Source organism: Anolis carolinensis, chromosome 4 (genome assembly GCF_035594765.1).
Source record: "Anolis carolinensis isolate JA03-04 chromosome 4, rAnoCar3.1.pri, whole genome shotgun sequence".
Lineage (NCBI taxonomy): Eukaryota > Metazoa > Chordata > Lepidosauria > Squamata > Dactyloidae > Anolis > Anolis carolinensis.
Genome location: NC_085844.1, coordinates 50,231,661 through 50,250,800, shown reverse-complemented (window position 1 = coordinate 50,250,800; position 19,140 = coordinate 50,231,661). Strand labels below are relative to the sequence as shown.

General features: G+C 36.5%; 1 protein-coding gene across 1 annotated transcript in view; it reads right to left on the bottom strand.

Moving 5' to 3' along the window:
* prkdc (protein kinase, DNA-activated, catalytic subunit) overlaps positions 1 to 19,140 on the bottom strand; it is a 110,478-nt gene that overhangs the window by 55,666 nt on the left and 35,672 nt on the right. The window contains exons 25-38 of the mRNA XM_062979346.1: positions 17,238 to 17,390; positions 14,743 to 14,850; positions 14,315 to 14,541; positions 13,486 to 13,580; positions 12,994 to 13,093; positions 11,932 to 12,062; positions 10,656 to 10,910; positions 9,524 to 9,750; positions 8,550 to 8,758; positions 8,303 to 8,435; positions 7,630 to 7,788; positions 6,258 to 6,461; positions 5,272 to 5,457; positions 4,332 to 4,436 (exon numbers count right to left, since the gene is read on the bottom strand). Of these exons, the coding sequence (XP_062835416.1) occupies positions 4,332 to 4,436; positions 5,272 to 5,457; positions 6,258 to 6,461; positions 7,630 to 7,788; positions 8,303 to 8,435; positions 8,550 to 8,758; positions 9,524 to 9,750; positions 10,656 to 10,910; positions 11,932 to 12,062; positions 12,994 to 13,093; positions 13,486 to 13,580; positions 14,315 to 14,541; positions 14,743 to 14,850; positions 17,238 to 17,390 (2,292 nt within the window). The remainder of the gene's footprint in view (positions 1 to 4,331; positions 4,437 to 5,271; positions 5,458 to 6,257; positions 6,462 to 7,629; positions 7,789 to 8,302; positions 8,436 to 8,549; positions 8,759 to 9,523; positions 9,751 to 10,655; positions 10,911 to 11,931; positions 12,063 to 12,993; positions 13,094 to 13,485; positions 13,581 to 14,314; positions 14,542 to 14,742; positions 14,851 to 17,237; positions 17,391 to 19,140) is intronic.

The window sequence follows — 19,140 nt, the reverse complement described above, 5'->3', positions numbered from 1 at the left end:
TATATATATAAAAATGTTCTGACCGTTTTTCCCTTAACTTAAACAACAAAACTACTGGAGCAAATAACACCAAATTTGGCAACAAAAGACATAGTCATCTGGTCTGTATTTTTACAACAAAAAAACATAAAAATACTACCTGAAAATGACAGAAAAAACCCAAAAACGCAATAATGCATTCTGCGCATGTGAGGAGCAGCCCCCTCCCCAAGAAAAGAAAAGGCACTCCGAGGCTGATGCAACACCAGGAAATGGCGGCCATCTCACGCCTGCGCAGAGGAAGCGATGGCGCGGGGAGGGGTTTGAATTTCTCTCACCAACTGACTCCTCTTTCTTCCCCATGCCCATGGGTATCTGTAGCAGGGCCTGGCTGAAGGAGGCATACTTGCCCAGGATGGGCAAGTCCTCCAGCGCCCAGGCCTGAAACGGAGGAGGAGGCAGAGGAGGGAGAAGGACAATGACGGAGGAGGCAACATTGCTGCTCAGCCCGGTTGATGGAGGCATACGAGTCTTCAAGCGCCCGGGCCGGAACGAGAGTATAGAGGAGGAGGGGCCAGAGGAGGGAGGAGGACGACAGGGGGAGGTGGCTCTCCCTGCTTCGTGCTGAGCCGGCCAATGGAGCACTCACATGGGGGAACTTTTCCACGGCGAGGCCAGGCCAGGGCGCTGACTCCTCTCCTCCTCCCTCTACCTGGCTGCTACTGGTGCCAGGTGGTGAGTGCGGCCTAGCTATGGAGTCAGGAGCCCCTTGAGAAACTGCGCAAGGGGAAAAAAAACACATATGCAAACAGGTAAAAGCTCGCAGGTGTGCGGGTGGAGGGAGGGTAGGCAGAAGAGCCGAGAGGGAAGAACAAGCGTGGATTTCTTTGAGATTCCCCTCACTTGCCAGGCGAGCTCAGAAGGGCAGCGCCACAGACCCACTCCTCATTTCGGCTGGGAGTTTTTCACCCCCGAGGGAAGGCTGTGCCACTTGGCGACAGCGCTGCTGCTTCCCAATGGGGAGCATGGGCAGAGACCTTCCCACCCAGCTGCACTTTCAACATACTTAGGTTAATAAATATAATCTATATATATAAAAGAGTGATGGCATCACGGCAATTCACAAAACAACAAAAGTACAGGCCCCCCAACCTCAAAATTTGACAACACAACCCATAATCCACGCCTCAAGGTTGATACAACTAAAAGAAAAGAAAAATAAAGTCCTAATTAGAGGGAGAGCAATAATTTTTTTATCCAATTGCTGCCAGTTTAGAAGGCTAATCTCTGCCCACTTGGTTGCCTAGCAACCAAGGGACAGCCAGGTTTCAGTTAGGGGACAGGCGGATGTAGGCCTCACTTAGACTTCTTCCACAGATTATCTAATTTGCACTGGATTATATGGCAGTGTAGACTCAAGGCCCTTCCACACAGCTATATTACCCATTTATAATCTTATATTATCTGCTTGGCACTGGATTATCTTGACTCCGCACTACCATATAATCCACTTCAGTGTGCATTTTATACAGCTGTGAAGAAGGGGCCTCAGATAATCCAGTTCTGAGCAGATAATATAAGATTAGAAATATACAGTAGAGTCTCACTTATCCAACGTAAACAGGCTGGCAGGATAAGTGAATATGTTGGATAATAAGAAGGGATTCAGGAAAAGCCAATTAAACATCAAATTAGGTAATCGTTATACAAATTAAGCACCAAAACATCATATTATACAACAAATTTGACAGAAAAAGTAGTTCCATGCGCAGTAATGCTATGTAGTATTTACAGTAGAGTCTCACTTATCCAACACTCGCTTATCCAACGTTCTGGATTATCCAACGCATTTTTGTAGTCAATGCTTTCAATATATCGTGATATTTTGGTGCTAAATTCATAAATACAGTAATTACTATATAGCATTACTGTGTACTGAACTACTTTTTCTGACAAATTTGTTGTCTAACATGATGTTTTGGTGCTTAATTTGTAAAATCATAACTTAATTTGATGTTTAATAGGGTTATCCTTAATTCCTCATTATCCAACATATTCGCTTATCCAACGTTCTGCCGGCCCGTTTATGTTGGATAAGTGAGACTCTACTGTACTGTATTTACAAATTTACCACTAAAATATCACAATGAATTTAAAACACTGACTACAAAAACATTGATTATGAAAAGGCAGACTGCGTTGGATAATCCAGAACATTGTATAAGCGAATGTTGGATAAGTGAGATTCTTCTTTAATATGAAATAATTACTGGGATAGAATAATGCAGAACAATATAATCTCTAAAACCAGGACAGTAAATAAACAGGGGAATTCCACACAGGAAACAATCAGGGCCAGCTAACACCTCCCAACAAAGTATTCCCATCATCAAAGTCTGGAAAATCCTCTGTTTTCTCAGGGCCACAGACAGTAGAAGCACATAAAATATCGCAAACAACACCACTCTGAAAACAAGGGAATTCCAGACAGGAAACAATCAGGGCCAGCTAACACCTCCCAACAAAAAATTCACTCAGGGAGGAAACAGCCAGGCTTTAAAGCTGCAAGGCCATTACATCCTAATCATTTTTCCTAATTGCAGCATTCATACTTGCCTCCAACAAACAAAAAAAACCAATCAGAAATATTGTATATTCACAACCTTTAGGAAATAATATCCCCTGATGGCGCAGCGTGTTAAAGCGCTGAACTGCTGAACTTCTGGACTGAAAGGCCACAGGTTTGAATTGGGGGAGCGGAGAGAGCCCCCACTGTTAGCTCCAGCTTCTGCCAACCCAGAAGTTCGAAAACATGCAAATGTGAGTGCATCAATAGGTACTGCTCCGGCGGGAAGGTAATGCCGCTCCATGTAGTCATCCCACATGACCTTGGAGGAGTCTACGGACAACGCCGGCTCTTCGGCTTAGAAATGGAGATGAGCACCAACCTCCAGAGTAAGACACGACTGGACTTAATGTCTGGGGAAAACCTTTACCCTTGACCTTAACTACCACCAATTCCTCAATACTTTATTTCCCATACCACCATACTTCGCCACAGCAACGCGTGGCCGGGCACAGCTAGTAATATATAAAAATATAGTATAATAATACAGGACAACATAAACTCTAATATCAGGACAGTAAATAAACAGCAACACTCTGAAAACAGGGAAATTCCAGAAAGAAAACAAACACAGCCAGCTAACACCTCCCAATAAAGGAATCACCCAGGGAGGAATCAGCCAGGCATTGAAACTACAAGTCCACTAAAGGCTAATCAAGGTGACTAATTACAGCATTCATTCTTCCCTCCAACAGACAAATGATCATCCTCCCACGCTAGATATTATTCCACAGGTATATAAACCACTCTTACCTGCCTGTTTCTTACCTAGGTAAATCCATTGACAATGAAAAAAACCTGGCTCCCATCATAAAACATATCTAAAACCAGAACACTAAATACAGAACTACAATCTGAAAATGGGGGAATTCCAGACAAGAAACAATCAGCCAAGCTAACACCACCCAACAAAGGATCCACCCAACAAAGGATCCACCCAACAAAGGATCCGCCAGGCTTTTAGGCTACAAGGCCATTAAATCCTACTCAATCTGGCCAATTGACTATGCCACAACTCACCTACACATCCAAGGTATGACCTCCAATAAAAAAACCAAAAAAAAAAAAAACTAAACAAGATAAACAAGAATGAATACCCTTGCAGCTTCAAAGCCTACTCTACTTCTCATTACCATGCCACAGCAATGCGTGGCCGGGCGAAGCTAGTAATATTAATAAAATTTAACTGCTTCTAAAGATTTGACACCAGATTTACTTTTTTCAGTTCTTGTGGGCAGAAAAGAATAAATGAAAAGCTTCTTAAGTAAGTCATGCAAGAGGAGCACACCAGCCTAGGAAAAGGTTAGGATGATTTGTATCTTGATAAAACTGTGAGATTTCAACATGGCTAATGTGTTCAATCACTACTTTGATAATACAGTAGAGTCTCGCTTATCCAACGTAAATGGGCCGGCAGAACGTTGGATAAGCGCATATGTTGGATAATAAGGAGAGATTAAGGAAAAGCCTATTAAGCATCACATTAGGTTATGATTTTACAAATTAAGCACCAAAACATCATGTTATACAACAAATTTGACAGAAAAAGTAGTTCAATATGCAGTAATGTTATGTTGTAATTACTACATTTACGAATTTAGCACCAAAATATCATGATGTATTGAAAACATTGACTACAAAAATGCGTTGGATAATCCAGAACGTTGGATAAGCGAGACTCTACTGTAGTACAAAACTGTCTGCATGGGCATAAAAACACACTTACTTTAAGATTCAGGCCCAATTTCTGGTCAGTAAGAAGACTTGTATATGTATGGAATACAGCTGAAAATGCTTCATGTTGTATACTAAATGCTACAGAAGAGTCAATCTGGAAAAAAGTAAAGAAATTAAGATTAAATTAATGATATACTTTCATATAGAGCATAGATGAGATTTTTTTTTTCCTGTGAGTCGCTTCTGGTGTGAGAGAATTGGTCATCTGCAAGGACGTTGCTCAGGGGATGCCTGGATGTTTTTACCATCCTTGTGGGAGGGTTCTCTCATGTCCCCGCATGGAACTGGAGCTCATGAGTGAGCTCATCCGTGCTCTCCCTGGGTGGGATTCGAACCTGGCAGCCTTCAGGTCAGCAACCCAACCTTCAGGTTACAAGGCTTTAACCCATTACGCCATCGGGGGCTCCATGAGAATAATAAGGCCCTCCAAATGTGACTGGCCTCCAGCCATAGCCAGGATAGTTAATGGTGATGAATGCTGGAAGTTTCAGTTGAACCATCATCAGCCCAAGATTCCTATTGCTGTGGCAGACTATATTCTTCAACATAACTGTTCTAAAATTTCCCATTTGTTAATTGATCACCAAAGTTTCTAAAAGAAAATGTATGCCATTAATGGACACTTAAGCTAAACATTTATTTGTTTATAAGAGCATTATCTACTAATTTTTCTAGTAAATAAGATCCTTATAATGGTTCCTGTTCAGTAATGCATAAACAGGTAATCAACGGCTTAATTCTTGATCAAATCGGAATGCAAAGACAGTGTTTTTATATTATGCAGTCATACAAAGATTGTATTTTTATATTTTCTAAGTATAAATTAAACCCAAACTGAAACTTCTGCAACCCAACAAAAAGAATTAGGCCCAATCATATACAACTAGAAAATGGCTGGAATTCTGTTGATTAAATTGCTTTATATTTACCTGCAGAACTTTAGCAAGTAAAGTTAAGACAGCCATTTTGCTTTCGGGAGCAGCATCTTTGCTCCACCAGTGATCAAGCTGTTTCCAATTCTTTAATATAGCAGTCACTAGTTTTACTCCTTGTTGCTTCCGAACAGCACTCTCTTTGAAGCTTTGATCCAGCATACCATTCAAAACAGTACCAACCTGAAATACAGAGAATTGGTATCATGAAGTATTAACAGTAATTAATCTTCAACAATGTGGGACTAAAATGTAATGCATGCAAGATTAACAAATAATTAATTAAAGAATATGTAAGGTCTTTCTTTCTCATGCCGACATCGATATTTGAAAAGTACATTTGTTCTGCAAATAAAATTTGATTATATCTAAGTCAAGTCAAATTGTGTGTCAATTCAATAGCCACTGCAATTAAAATGAATAAAATACAATGCACACTAACACATTAGTAATGTTAGAATTAAAATAATTAGAATGTAATAATCTATCCCGTTTTTATTACGATTTTACCATCTATGTGTTTTAAATGCAATTTTTTATCCTGTATTTTTATTTTAATTGATATATTGTATTACTGTTTTATCTTTTTATAGTGTGATTTGTATTATGTTGCCTATGTTTTGTTCTATGTTGTTTGGGCCTCTGCCCCATGTAAGCCACCCCGAGTCCCCACGGGGAGATGGTGGCGGGGTATAAATAAAGTTTTTTTAAAATTATTATTATTAAAATAATCATATTGCTAATATATATCTATATATAGATGTGATACTGAAACAAGCAAAAACAATATAGATTTTAAAATATATATGCCTGAATAACATTTTTTCAGTTCAATATTCAGAATTTAACTATTGCTCCTATTCTAGAAGCAACTGCTAAAAGATTTTCTGTTTAATGTGCCCATAGGATCACTATCTTAAAGAAGAACATGTTCATAGTAATTAGCAGGATACACTAACTATTTGAAAAGAAGAATTGAATACCATTTTGGGGCTGTCTCCTGCAGACTTCATAAGGTGAAGTACAGCTGCATCCAGATTTTTCAACAACTCTCTATTTATTGTTTCCAAAAACAAGCTGTAGAAATATTCTCCATGAGAAAAACTGATAAGATTTTTCTGGGATGCTCCAGATAATGGCACAGATAACATCAGTGAGTTCAGCAAGAGACTCACAAGCTCCACACACTACAAAGAAAATAACCATAAGAATTAACATCACAGATTTCAACATTATGAACATGCCTTTCAATCACCAATGTAATAGTTTATGTAGTTCACATTTCCCCATGATTAAAGCACTAGAAGAGTTTTGCGATAAATAATTGTTTGTTTTTGAGGCTATCCTTAGGATGGAGGATATCCTTAGAAATAAATAAAATCTGAGCTATGCAAAATAGGAAACGCAACTGGACAGAAGAAATGCACCCACTTGTAGGAATTAGCTACTCAAAATAACCAGCTTTGGAATGAAGCAAAATTGAATAACACCATATATAATATCGTATTTCATCGCATGATAGTTTTTAAATCAATTTTTAATTGAAAAAGGAGATGCTACTATTATGTGCTTTAAATAATCCTGCCTTTGATTCTCCAGTTTGTTTTTAAAAAATAAACTGCCTTACATCTGAGACAGGAGGAAAGATGATCTTGCCTCAAGCAAACAGCTCACTTTCTGTTTTTTTTTTAAACTGCTTTGAATTCAGAGAAATAAGGCAGGAGGGAAGAAGATTCAGCCTCAATGGCTCTGCAACTATTATGCGAGGAACACAAAAATACCAATTATGCAATAGCAAATGTTATATGATGAAATACGGTATATGGTATATTAATGTAATATAATTACAGAGCTATTGTATACTGTAATATAATATAATGCATATTAAAATATACTGTATAATAATAATAATAATATTATTATTAATAATAATAATAATAATAATAATAATAATAATAATAATAATAAAAAAACTTTATTTATACCCCGCCACCATCTCCCCAACGGGGACTCGGGGCGGCTTACATGGGGCCATGCCCAAAGCAAAACAATATAACAAAATATAAAACAACATATCATAGAGCAATTAAACAATACAATAAGTAATAATATACATTACAACACAAGTCAAAGAAACAGTAATAACAAGGGCGGGCCGCATGAATACAAAGATAAAAGATTATTACTGCATTGTATTGTATTATATTAGAAACAAAACATTTTTTTAGAAAGTAAAGATTACAGTTTCTCTTCTGCTATACAAAAAGAAAATCTCCTTAAGTACTAATATCATAGGTGACTGGTAGCTTCAAATGATTTGATAAAATAAAAATTCTGGCATCAACAAGCTCCTACCTGGACACCAAAAGCAAAGGCCAACTGCAACAGTCCCTCAGCCAATTGTTTACTGTTGATGTCCAATGAGGGAAGGGATTTCCGTTCATCACCTGGTGCAATACCTTTGTATACAACTAGCAGGAGCCTTGAACCGATCTCACAATGTATATCTGCACCCTTGAGAGGGAAAAGACCAAAATGGTACACTTATAAAAATGTATAAATAATATGGGAGTATACATTTAAGATGAAACTATCACCAGAAAAAGGATAAGCAAAAAAGGTGATGTATTCTACTTCAGCAATCTGGAATATAATTATGTAAGAACCAATATTCCAGTATTAATGCTATCATAACAGTACTTCCATAATGCTGCCCTATAAATATTTTAAGATGATCAAAATCAGGTTTAGAGTAACTCAATACTGTATAGATTCAGGCTTATAGCAACACTCTTGTTAAGATTGTAGATGAAAGGAAATGTTTATGGTCAATGTTCTGAGCACAAGAAATACCTTATTTATCAAGAAGATTATTTCTGATAGGTGGGGGATGTTCAATTTACAATATGTTACACTGAATTGTTGCTCTACTGATATGTTGACATTCTATGTACTGTAACTCTGTACTGACTCACCATATCTTATTACTTATTTTTCTTTGCAAGCATACTGAATAACACACACACACCTTAGATTGCAAGGTACAGTGAATCAAACCAGCCTTGTGAAGCTGCTTACATGCAGACAGAATGGAACCAAGTCTAAAATGATCCAGCAGGGCCTCTCGATTGTAGAGTTCAACACTACAAAGTTCCTCAATGCTGGCAAAATGAAAGAGAACAAAGTATTAGCCACGTAACTAGATAATAAAAAATGTCAAATTAAACAATTACTTTTACATGTACCAATGTAGGATATTGCATTCAGAATCCTACCTTTTGGATGTTATTATTTTCTTTATGCTGGTTTCTAAGGATTCTTTATACGGAGATTTCATCAAAGCTTTCATTAGCTTCACACAGACATTTGGGAGGTTTTCCATAACTTGTACATCAGCAACATTAAAGCCTGTGTCTTTTGGGTGGCAGACAGTTCTCACAACCAGTTCCGTTAAATCCTCATTAAATAACTGTTCCTCAAGTAGCTAGAAATTACAAGATAAAAATAAGACAAGTAGTCTTACTTTTAAACCCATAACACAAGATTTCCCATTATATATACTGTTTAAATACTGATCCATAAAACATATGAGTTCACTAAATCCTTATACTATTTCTTTCAAGTTTCAGACTTCAACTAACAAAAGTTAATTTTAGTATAGTATAATTTTTAGATAGGCTTTATATTTATACATGTGTACGCATGTGTTATGGAAACAATTTCTATTGAAATCTATGAAACTTATATCTGTAGTTAGCATTTTTGTCCTAAACACTAAAAATCATCATTTTCCTCCAAAATAAACAGCTTCTCAGAATTATTGCCCACAGAATCTAAAAAGTCTTAAATTCAAAATAAGTTCACAGGACTGCTGTCACAAAGTAAGACAAAAGGTAGCTTATCCCTCTTTAGGCAGGTATTAATATCACAAAACATCAACACATCTACCAGTGTAGCATCAGAATGTTTGCAGAAAGTACTTTATAATGCAGAACGATATCCCCTTCAGTCCTACTTTCCAGAATTCCAATGAACTTTTTATGCAAAAGGCTACACTAGCATTTACTGTGCATTACAAAGAGCTCATGCCACATTGTAAATATTGCTTACTTCTTTCCTCAACTTCAAATGATATTCTCCAATAAGGATGAGGAAATAAGGTTGGAGGAATAATAAAACTTTAAATCCCTTTGACTTCAGGGAAGAAGTTGCAGACTTGTTTTGATTCAGGTCATAAGAGCAATCCTACCTTCCAGAAATCCTGCTGGCGTGTATCCAAAATCATGGTGGCAAAAACCATAATTCGAACTATAATGGTACATTTGCTGTAACTGTAGTCTTCTCTTTCTTGTGGACTAAAAATGTTGCCTTTGGACCCTGTGCTAAAACATCGTTCTGCCCCAGACACATCATGCAATGCGATTTTTCCAAGAAAGAACTCCAATGACATCAAAAATGAGGACCCTGCATCTGTACCTTAAAATAATTTTGAAAAGATTACACAGTTTCAGCGGAATATAAAATGAGGCCTAGTGTTTTAAAACATAAGATGCTGGAGTTAAGAAATATGGACAAATTACTTCAATTACTGACAAGACATCAAGGAACAGTGAAACAAGAAACAGATTGGAGCCCAGTGAGGAACAACCTGATTTATAAGAAGGAAAAAATAATAACTTAGACAATTAAAGCAAATTAAGAAATACTATTTGAAGATTAGAGGGGGAGAAAAGAAGAAGCAAAATTAGAACAAACAAACTAAAGACTGAAATGAAGAAATATGAACATGATGAAGACGATTGGAAGCTACACCTTGGGACTTTTATTAGACCCCCCCTCCTTATTTCTATCTTACGCCATTTTACCCTACCCTTACCCATTTTCCCTTCCTCACTTTATTCTTTTTATTTTTACTCCTCTAGAGATTGGATGTATTTCTTGAAGTTCTATATTTCCTTGTATAATAGTTGCAGCCACATAATAGTCGCACCCCCATTCCACAGGCCCAAATTTCAAGATGGCTGTAGAAAATTGCTTGAAATTTTCAAAGAGGGGGGAAAACAAACCAAGAAATCATATAGAAAACCGAAAAAGAGTAAGAGGGACACAGAAAGAGGAAAGCACGAGGTGGTAGACACATGATTATCTGACAGCTTCAGGAAGAAACAAAAGAAAGTGGCAATGGCAACACAGTATTAATGATGCAAAAGTCATCAGTTCTATCAAAAGTCATCAGATGAAAGAGATCATTTATATGAAAGCTAAGTCATATTAAATCCAAACAGACTGGTTCTCTAACATTTATGGAGCAAACATATTGCTTTGTTTTAATTTTCTGGGAAGATGAATGATTAAACAAACCACTTTTGCGATTCTCCTACCTAATATTTCATTTGGTATGATTATCCTCTGTTCAATAAAGGTATTGTAACAATCCAGAGCAGCAAGAAGCATATCCATCCATTGCAGTACAGCTCGCAAACTAAAGGTCTCTTGTAGATCATGAAGAGTTGGATGAGACAAGATTCCAGATACATTTTCACCTTCATAGCCACCTCCTTCAAATTTTTTTATGAGAAAAGAAATTCCTTGTTCCTGAAGAGTATCGCCCAACCAAACAGATGGAGTCTTGTTTCCTGGTTGAGTAGCATTAAATATTGAAAAGATCAATTTTGTATCTATTACAAAATGTCCTGATAAACATGGGAACAATCTACATAAATCTGATTTTATTTCTAGTTACAGATATGATGCTGTTGCTTTTAAGTGACTTCTGGGACAATGGAGAAGGAGGCTTAAGTAATTCAGAGAATGAGGGAAATTTCACACCTCAGAAAAAATAAAATAATAGAAGTATAAGATTCTTAGATCACAATCATGCACATAAATTGAGCTGCTTTAGTCCTGGTATATTAATCCAGGGGATTCAAACTCATTTTCATGGAGGACCACATCAGCATTGTAGTTGTCTTCAAAAGGCAATTGAATCCATGGATGGAGAATCTGTTGATACAGAGGGCCAGTTATATCTTTTTTAATACAAAGTATTAGTTGCTCTTTAGGTTTTACCCAATGTAGGTCCTCAGATGTTATTGAAGGACAACTCCCACCACTTCTGATTATCTGCCATGCAAACTGGGGATAATAAGAATTACAACCCAACAGCACTTGTGATTCTGAAGTCTGGGAAAGTTTAAAGGCCATCTCAACATCAGACATCATATCCACAAGCCTTGCATCTAAATTCAAATTCCACTATCTCGACTAAACAAAACAAATTACAGCCTTTCAGCTGTTACTGTATCACAGCTCCCATTTGCACTAGTCATGATGTCTAAGAAGGAATACTGAAGTTGTTGAGTCCAGCATCTGGAGGGTCACATAAAATGACATGGCGGGCCGGATATAGTTCGAGGGCCATGTGTTTCACACATGTATATTAACTGAATTGCAGCATTATTAACAAATACAGCTTCTTTTATATCTATTTTTTTCATTAACAATTTAAAAAATTGTATGGATCTACATGCAGGATTCAACTTGAAAAAAGAGGGATTAGCTCATGGTAGCGATAATATCTGAACTGAGAAAATCCTGATTCATATTTCCATCACTAAGATACACATGCAGCAGACTAATATGTTGCAATATACAAACCTGGCAATAATGGAACAAATTCAAAGAAAAGCTCCATGACCTTATGCCGGCACTCAGTTTGGGGTCGTCCACATTGTGTTAAAAGCCACATGACTACATCCACTAAAGATATTGATGTAGATGGAAATCCTCTATATGAATGTAACAAAAAAAAAGCTTGACGTTATTAACTCAAACCAGAATTAGTAGCACTCTACTTACCTTGAATATGAAAGTAATGCCTCCAACCATAAGTTATCTAATTTAATTATATGAATGTGATAGTCAGAATTTATGCTATACCTTTAAAAACAGTACTAAATTTAAAACACAACTGAAGACCTATCTCTTCCGGCAGGGCTACCTGGTTAATTTTAAGAATTTTCATCTGCATTTCATTAGTGAATTTTAACTCATATTTTAACTCTGTGTACCTTGTTGTATGTTTTTAATAGTGTTTTATCGCAGGTAATAAATTTATCATCATCATCATCATCATCATCATCATCATCATCATCATCATCATCAAAATGTAAAGGTTTCCCTAACATAAACAAAAGTGTGGTATAGGCTGTAATGTAATCACCCTTTCCCAAACACTATCGCAGATCAAGCAGAATTTTCAGGTTTTTGATAGCTAAAAGGAACTGCAATGGCTGCAAACTTATTTTTTGGCTGCCAAAGGTATGATGCAAGTACAGTATTTGTTCATATTAAAACAAAATGTTCATTTTCTGTATCATTAGATTTACATAAGGCAGAAACTACCATCATGGCTGCAAGAAAAGCTGAAGAACAAAAAAAAAAGGAAAATTCTTGAAACTCAAACTTCATTTTAACCATCAAATTGTGCTATTTTACAAAACAGTGAAATATTTTCAGCCTAAATGTCATATTGGACATATATATGGAGGTCATATTGGATAGACAAAAGACTATTCTTACCAAGGAGAAGTCACACATTTAATCAGTTAACTCCTATTGCTGCCCCAGCTAGATAAGTTATTTTATTTTAAAAGTGTTGTGCAGTTGCTCCACTACTACAAACATGTTCTTATAAACAGAAAAAAAAAGATTACTCACCGGGGTAACCTCCGATTACTTTCTTTGTTAAGGATAGATGCTTTATGCTTAATTATACGCTTCAGGTGGTCAATAGCATCACAACATTGTTGGGTTGTGCCTGTGTAGAAATGAAAATATTCATATTGTAACTGTTTAAATTAAATACATAAAAAATCAGGGATATTTCTAGACAGTAATAAAAATGGCTCTAAACATTGTAGAAATATTCCCTACAAACAATTTGATAAGAATTAAAAAGCCAAAATAAATATGTTAAACCCATTTAAAAAAAGAAAAGGTACTGGAACCTGCTCTTGAGAGAGTTAAAAGACTTCTTTCCAATGTATCTGTCTGTATATTTGTATATTGTATGTTTTCATTATTATGGAAATATTTACATTGTTTTCCAAGCTGATGCATTTAAGAGAACATGGCAATTGTTCAATCTTTAAACTTGATGCATTAAAGAAAAGCTTTATCCAACAAAATTTTGAAATTCTATGTACACACCTAATGATTTTTCATCTCCATGGGTCAAAGCCAGACTTTCCAAATACACAACCAGTGCTTCAAACACAAACTGGTCCACAAGAGCACTCTCCTCCCTATGAAACAAGGAGAGAATTACATTATTACACTATTATTTGTAAGCCAAAACAACAAAATAATATTTAAAGCATAGAATGAGAAAATACATTTTTCATGTCAACTGAAATAAAGTTCATAAGTCAAGGAAAAAACAATATAAAACCAGGAATGTCTGCAAAAATGATTATCTTATTCCTCTACAGATTATATCACATTAAATCACAGCAAATACCATGAGTGCTGGTTATGGACTACAAAGACCTCAAGAACTTATTCTACCAAATAAGCATGCCCTTGTTTTGATATCTTTAGGAGGGCTTTCTGCCTGTCACACTAAGCTCACACTTCTTTAGTGGGAAATTGAGAAAGCATCTTCTTGGAGGCTGTCTCCTTTCTTATAGTGGCTAGGGCTAGTTACGTTTATGGTGCCCATAATTAAGTCTCTAAACGTGCTACATTATTCCTTTGCATACAGAGGAGACAAAGTCTCAAGTCTAACAAGCTAAATATAATTCATAGAACAGCAACAGATATTACCCCTCCAGCACAAATCAGTCCCACACAATTCCTTGTGACAATTTTATATCCTCAGAGAAAGAACTTTAAAGTGAAATCCCTCGTGTATCATCAACCCAGAAAGAGCAGTTGTTAATGTCTGTACAAAATTTTTCAAAGCAATGATATTTTGTAGATATTACTAACCCCCTTCCCCCATACCCGTCCTATAGGTAATACAAAATTTCCTGCTCACCTAAATTCTCTGTAGATGTTATTAAAGGCAAGTGCTGCTCCTAACCGCTTGAAAGCATTGGGATGGAGAGCAAGGCTGTACAATCTCTTGAAAAGAGACTTGGTATTCACTGGACTTTTCTCCTGCTGTTGCGGTGTAGTCTGTTTAATAGACCACTTCAAAAATTCACGGACACACTGACCACAGAAGTCCCTCAAAGTGCTGTCTACAGGGTCCACTATTCCATTCTAAAATTGAGAACAGAACATATTTTGTTCACTATAAAAGTATTCTATAATTGAGTTATTACAGTAATTTTTTAAACTGGAAGAAAATCACGTATGGCAAGGAAAATAAAAATTGTCATCACAAACACGTTAAAGGGGGAGATTAGGTATTTATAATTTTGCTTAAACAGCTAAAATTTCTCTCATGTACCAATCACTTACCAAAATTGCTTCTAGTAACGTCACTGTATCCTGACTTTCAAACTTCTTGTTGTTTGTGAACCAGTGAATTAACTCCATAACTAAAGTCCCATACAACTGCCTTGTAACCTAAAAAGAAAAAGTGAAATGGCACTAAATTATGTTTGCCCAGTGCTTTAGATCACACGGTTTATTTTCATTACCTGCTATCCTAATCTCACTAGGCTTCTCCCTGCAATGCAGGCTGAAGAGACTGAATTCCGAGAGTTACAATGACTTAATTATATACCGTGAATTCTTCTTCTCATAGCAAAAAACCTTGACACAATACATCTTAAGAAATGTATTGTAGTTTGATGAGGCATTTGGTGTTCTAAGAAGGAGGTCTAAGCAGACAGCAACTGTAATGGGCATAATACAAGGAGTGCACCTTTTGCTGATGTGCAATATATTTGTGAGCAAAAACCTTTTTGGTTTCAGGGTTTTGAAAACTGAGGTGCGCATTAGATTTGATGATGCAATAGACTCAAGTAAGTAGTTGTTCTAGATCATATATGCAGGCCTTCTGTCATTCTCCTTCTACATTTGTGAAGAGTTAAGCATAAATTTGGTTTAGGAACCTCTTACATTTAGAAATGGAAACCATCAGCACAAAACGGCAAAGAACAGAAAGTTGTAAGTGCCCACAAAAAAACTTCATGTGGCTTTACTCAAAATGATTCCGCAGTCATTCTCCTAATAGAGTGCACACACATTTATGAACTCTGCACCTTCTTCCATTTTCGAACATCCTATACACAAACATTCAGCTCATGTGAATGTGGGAAACAAAGTAAGTTTTCCCCCCCTTGATACTAACTAACTACAATGTAGCCATATTTGTATCTGCATTCTGGTAATGTAAAGAAGACCGTTGGTTAAATAAGAATGTAACTTCAAAAGGTATTTCATTTATCTGGCTCATCATTTTATAGTTTGCTTTGTTGTAGTAACAGCCAACACGTTGCTAAATTTCCACAAATGCCTTTATGAGGATTGAAATGAAATGCATTTTACTGTATGAATTATTTAGGTTTTATGTGCAAATATATAACTTATTTTGTCCCTGTGCATGCTCAGGAATTCAAAAGGGCCATGCATCTCTTTGAAGCCTAAAGTTTATTCCTTCCAGCACTTTTTGATTCATTAATTGTTCAGAAAAAATCAGGGGCCAGATAGGCATGAAGAAATATCAATTTCAAGACATATTTTATATGTCATAGAGCACACCTTCATCTTGAGCATTTTGGTATATGATGTACAATTACTCCCTCCAATTAGAGGGTAAACAACATATTATCTGAACAGATGATTATTATTTTGTAAGCATATAATATTGTGGTTTATTCTTCTCAGTTCCCACAGCTCCAAGGTATAGAACACATAAAAACATATGTTGAGTAACAAAAGGAAATGGAGCAGAGCGGAGCCACATGTATATTCTAAGTAGGGTGGAAAGGATTCCTGCTCCATCATTGTTGAAAGGGGAGCGTCTTGGTCAGTACCAATGTTCTTTTCAGAACTGTGAGGCAGGACCGCATCAAACTAGGACCCACTCAAGGGTTCACCATGCCTGCATGGCACAGGACCCATGCAAGGGGTCAACCATTTTCTTATGGCATAGGACCCACGCAAGTGGTTACCATGCCCTTAGTCACAACCTGCTGCAGAACATGCTTATCTGTTGAAATAATTTTAACACTCCTGGAGTGTCTAAAATACAAGAGAAGTCCAGCTACCAGCTCTCCAGATCTCTAACAAGGAAGATGTCATATACAGAACGGCAGAAATAGCACTATCAGCTGACGTTTCAAGTGTTCTCAAAAATCTGAATAGGCATCACTTCTTTGAGCACCTCTGTTAGCCAACAATGTAGGAATACCTCACCAATTCCCTACATTCACCTGCATAGCAGGAGCGGTGTCTGCAAAAGCTTTTGTGTAGTCCACCTCACTCTGCAATATGTTACTCAACTGTCACAAAGGCACAACCTGGGACTGATTTGCCCCCACTTCTGAGGAGGCTTCTCAATCTGTTTTCTCTCCTTATCCTCAAGGCACAACTGATGCAGTAATCATCTGAAGAAGGATCAGAGTTGGGTATGCTTGCCATTCCACCGTTACCTTTAGAGTGGCAAATCGAAATAAAATACTATGATGCTTACAACTTTTATTGTAAAGACCCAAAATTGGTCAATCCTATCCTGTTTCAAGAGTAGGCAAGATGTAACTGGGAAAAGGTGGGACCAGGTCTCCACCTGAAGCAGAAAGGTTGACTGATATGTAACATGCCTTACCTGTAAAGCATAGAGGAGGAACAAGACCGTCCCTCCCCACACTGTTGGGAAAAAAAACTAAACAAAATCAATTACCGATATCAAAAAGCACTGCAAAAATCTTTGAAAAATATTTTATAAGTAGAACATCTACAGTTGATTTTATGCAACATAATTTTTGGGCCAACATAGATTTACTTACCTGGTCAACATCACAGGCAAGTCGAAGCAGTACTGGAAATATATGCTTATGTAACTGAGACATGGGCGGAGAAATCGTTTGTCCTTCAGGCATTTGAGAAGCTTTTCCCAACATATATATAATGATGCTATGCAAAAGTTCACAAGCTGCAACCTGGAAAAAAATAAAACATTTTAGTTCTATATTCATTTACACAAAAAAAATGAACACTTTCTGGGAGAATGTCTAATTTCTTGTGAGCAAATTAAGCCACTAAAGCACAATGACTTTTGATTGGAAAAAAAACCACTTGATTAATCCATGTTTAAATTATATTCCCAATTACAGTGAAGTACTAAGTAAAATGTTTCTAAAAACATATAACTACAATACTTTAAAGAAAAATGACATTAAACTCTTAATTACTGAATAAAATCAAAAGAAATATTGCATTTTTGTGAGTTTTCATTGTTTGGAAATCATTTAAAATCTCAATGATCTTGAGGGTGCTGTGCATCTCTCCAAACCTTTAGATAAATTGGAGTTTAAGCGATACCAAGTATCCCTTTTACTGTAATTGTCATTGAAAACACACAGAAACAGAGGATAATCTGGGATGCTTAACTTGGAAGTCAGGCAGGGGGAAGCCTTTGGTATTGCAAACATGTTATACTAAAGCTATCACAATCCTTTTCCATTGGCTATACTGGACGGGGTTAATAGGGGTTGAAGTCCTGCCCTGTAATTAGTTATATTGTAATTTCATCTGAAATTAATCCCTTTGCCAAATTTCAGAGGTATAACTATACCTATAGCTTAATGAGAAGACTTTACATCTCTTGTGAAGGGACTCCAGATTTGGCACTCAGTATTTGTTTCCATTTCCCTGAATAATTTTTGTACATTTCCCTGCCCACAATTCAAAAATTTGCTCAGATTATACTTCACAATTCTACATTAAAGGTTTTTTTTTTTTTTAACTACACGACTACTGGAATGCATTTTTGGTCTAGGCAGCAGCTTCAAAGTGAGCTTCTTTAAATATTGACTATAAACTAAAACTGCACTAAAGATAAAAAAAATGCAATGTCTAGTGAGTCTCTTTGCTTGGTCTATTAAAATATACTATGTCACATTGTTAATTACTCATTTAATTAAAACGATACTAGAAATAGCAACTAAATGCCCAATATAATAACTTTAATGATAACTTGTAAGCAATTGAGTCCCCTTTGAGGTGAGAAGGGCGGGGTATAAATATAGTGAATAAACAAATAAATTGCTTTTAAAATACAGTAGAGTCTCAGTTATCCAACACTCACTTATCCAACGTTCTGGATTATCCAACGCATTTTTGTAGTCAATGTTTTCAATGTATCATGATATTTTGGTGCTAAATTCGTAAATACAGTAATTACTACATAGTATTACTGCGTATTGAACTACTTTTTCTGTCAAATTTGTTGTATAACATGAAGTTTTGGTGCTTAATTTGTAAAATCATAACCTAATTTGATGTTTAATAGGCTTTTCCTTAATGCCTCCTTATTATCCAACATATTCGCTTATCCAACGTTCTGCCGGCCCGTTTATATTGGATGTGAGACTCTACTGTATAGCCTCTCAAACTCTGGCCAAAACATTTGGAGAGCCTGTTTCCCCTTCATGACTATTATTCAAACTTTTTTTAGTGCACTTTATAAAAACACTAGCTGTGCCCAGCCACGCGTTGCTGTGGCGTTGTCTGGTGGTGTTGGTGAGAACTTGTTGAGGTAGTGGTGGTATTGAATGTCTGTTGTATGGTTGTCTTTATGTTTAGTATGCATTTGGTTGTTTGTGTACTGTGAAAGTGGTGAGGGTAGAGGAGATTTATATCTATGTGTAGTATTGTATAGCATTTATACGTTGTCCATGTGTTGTGAAT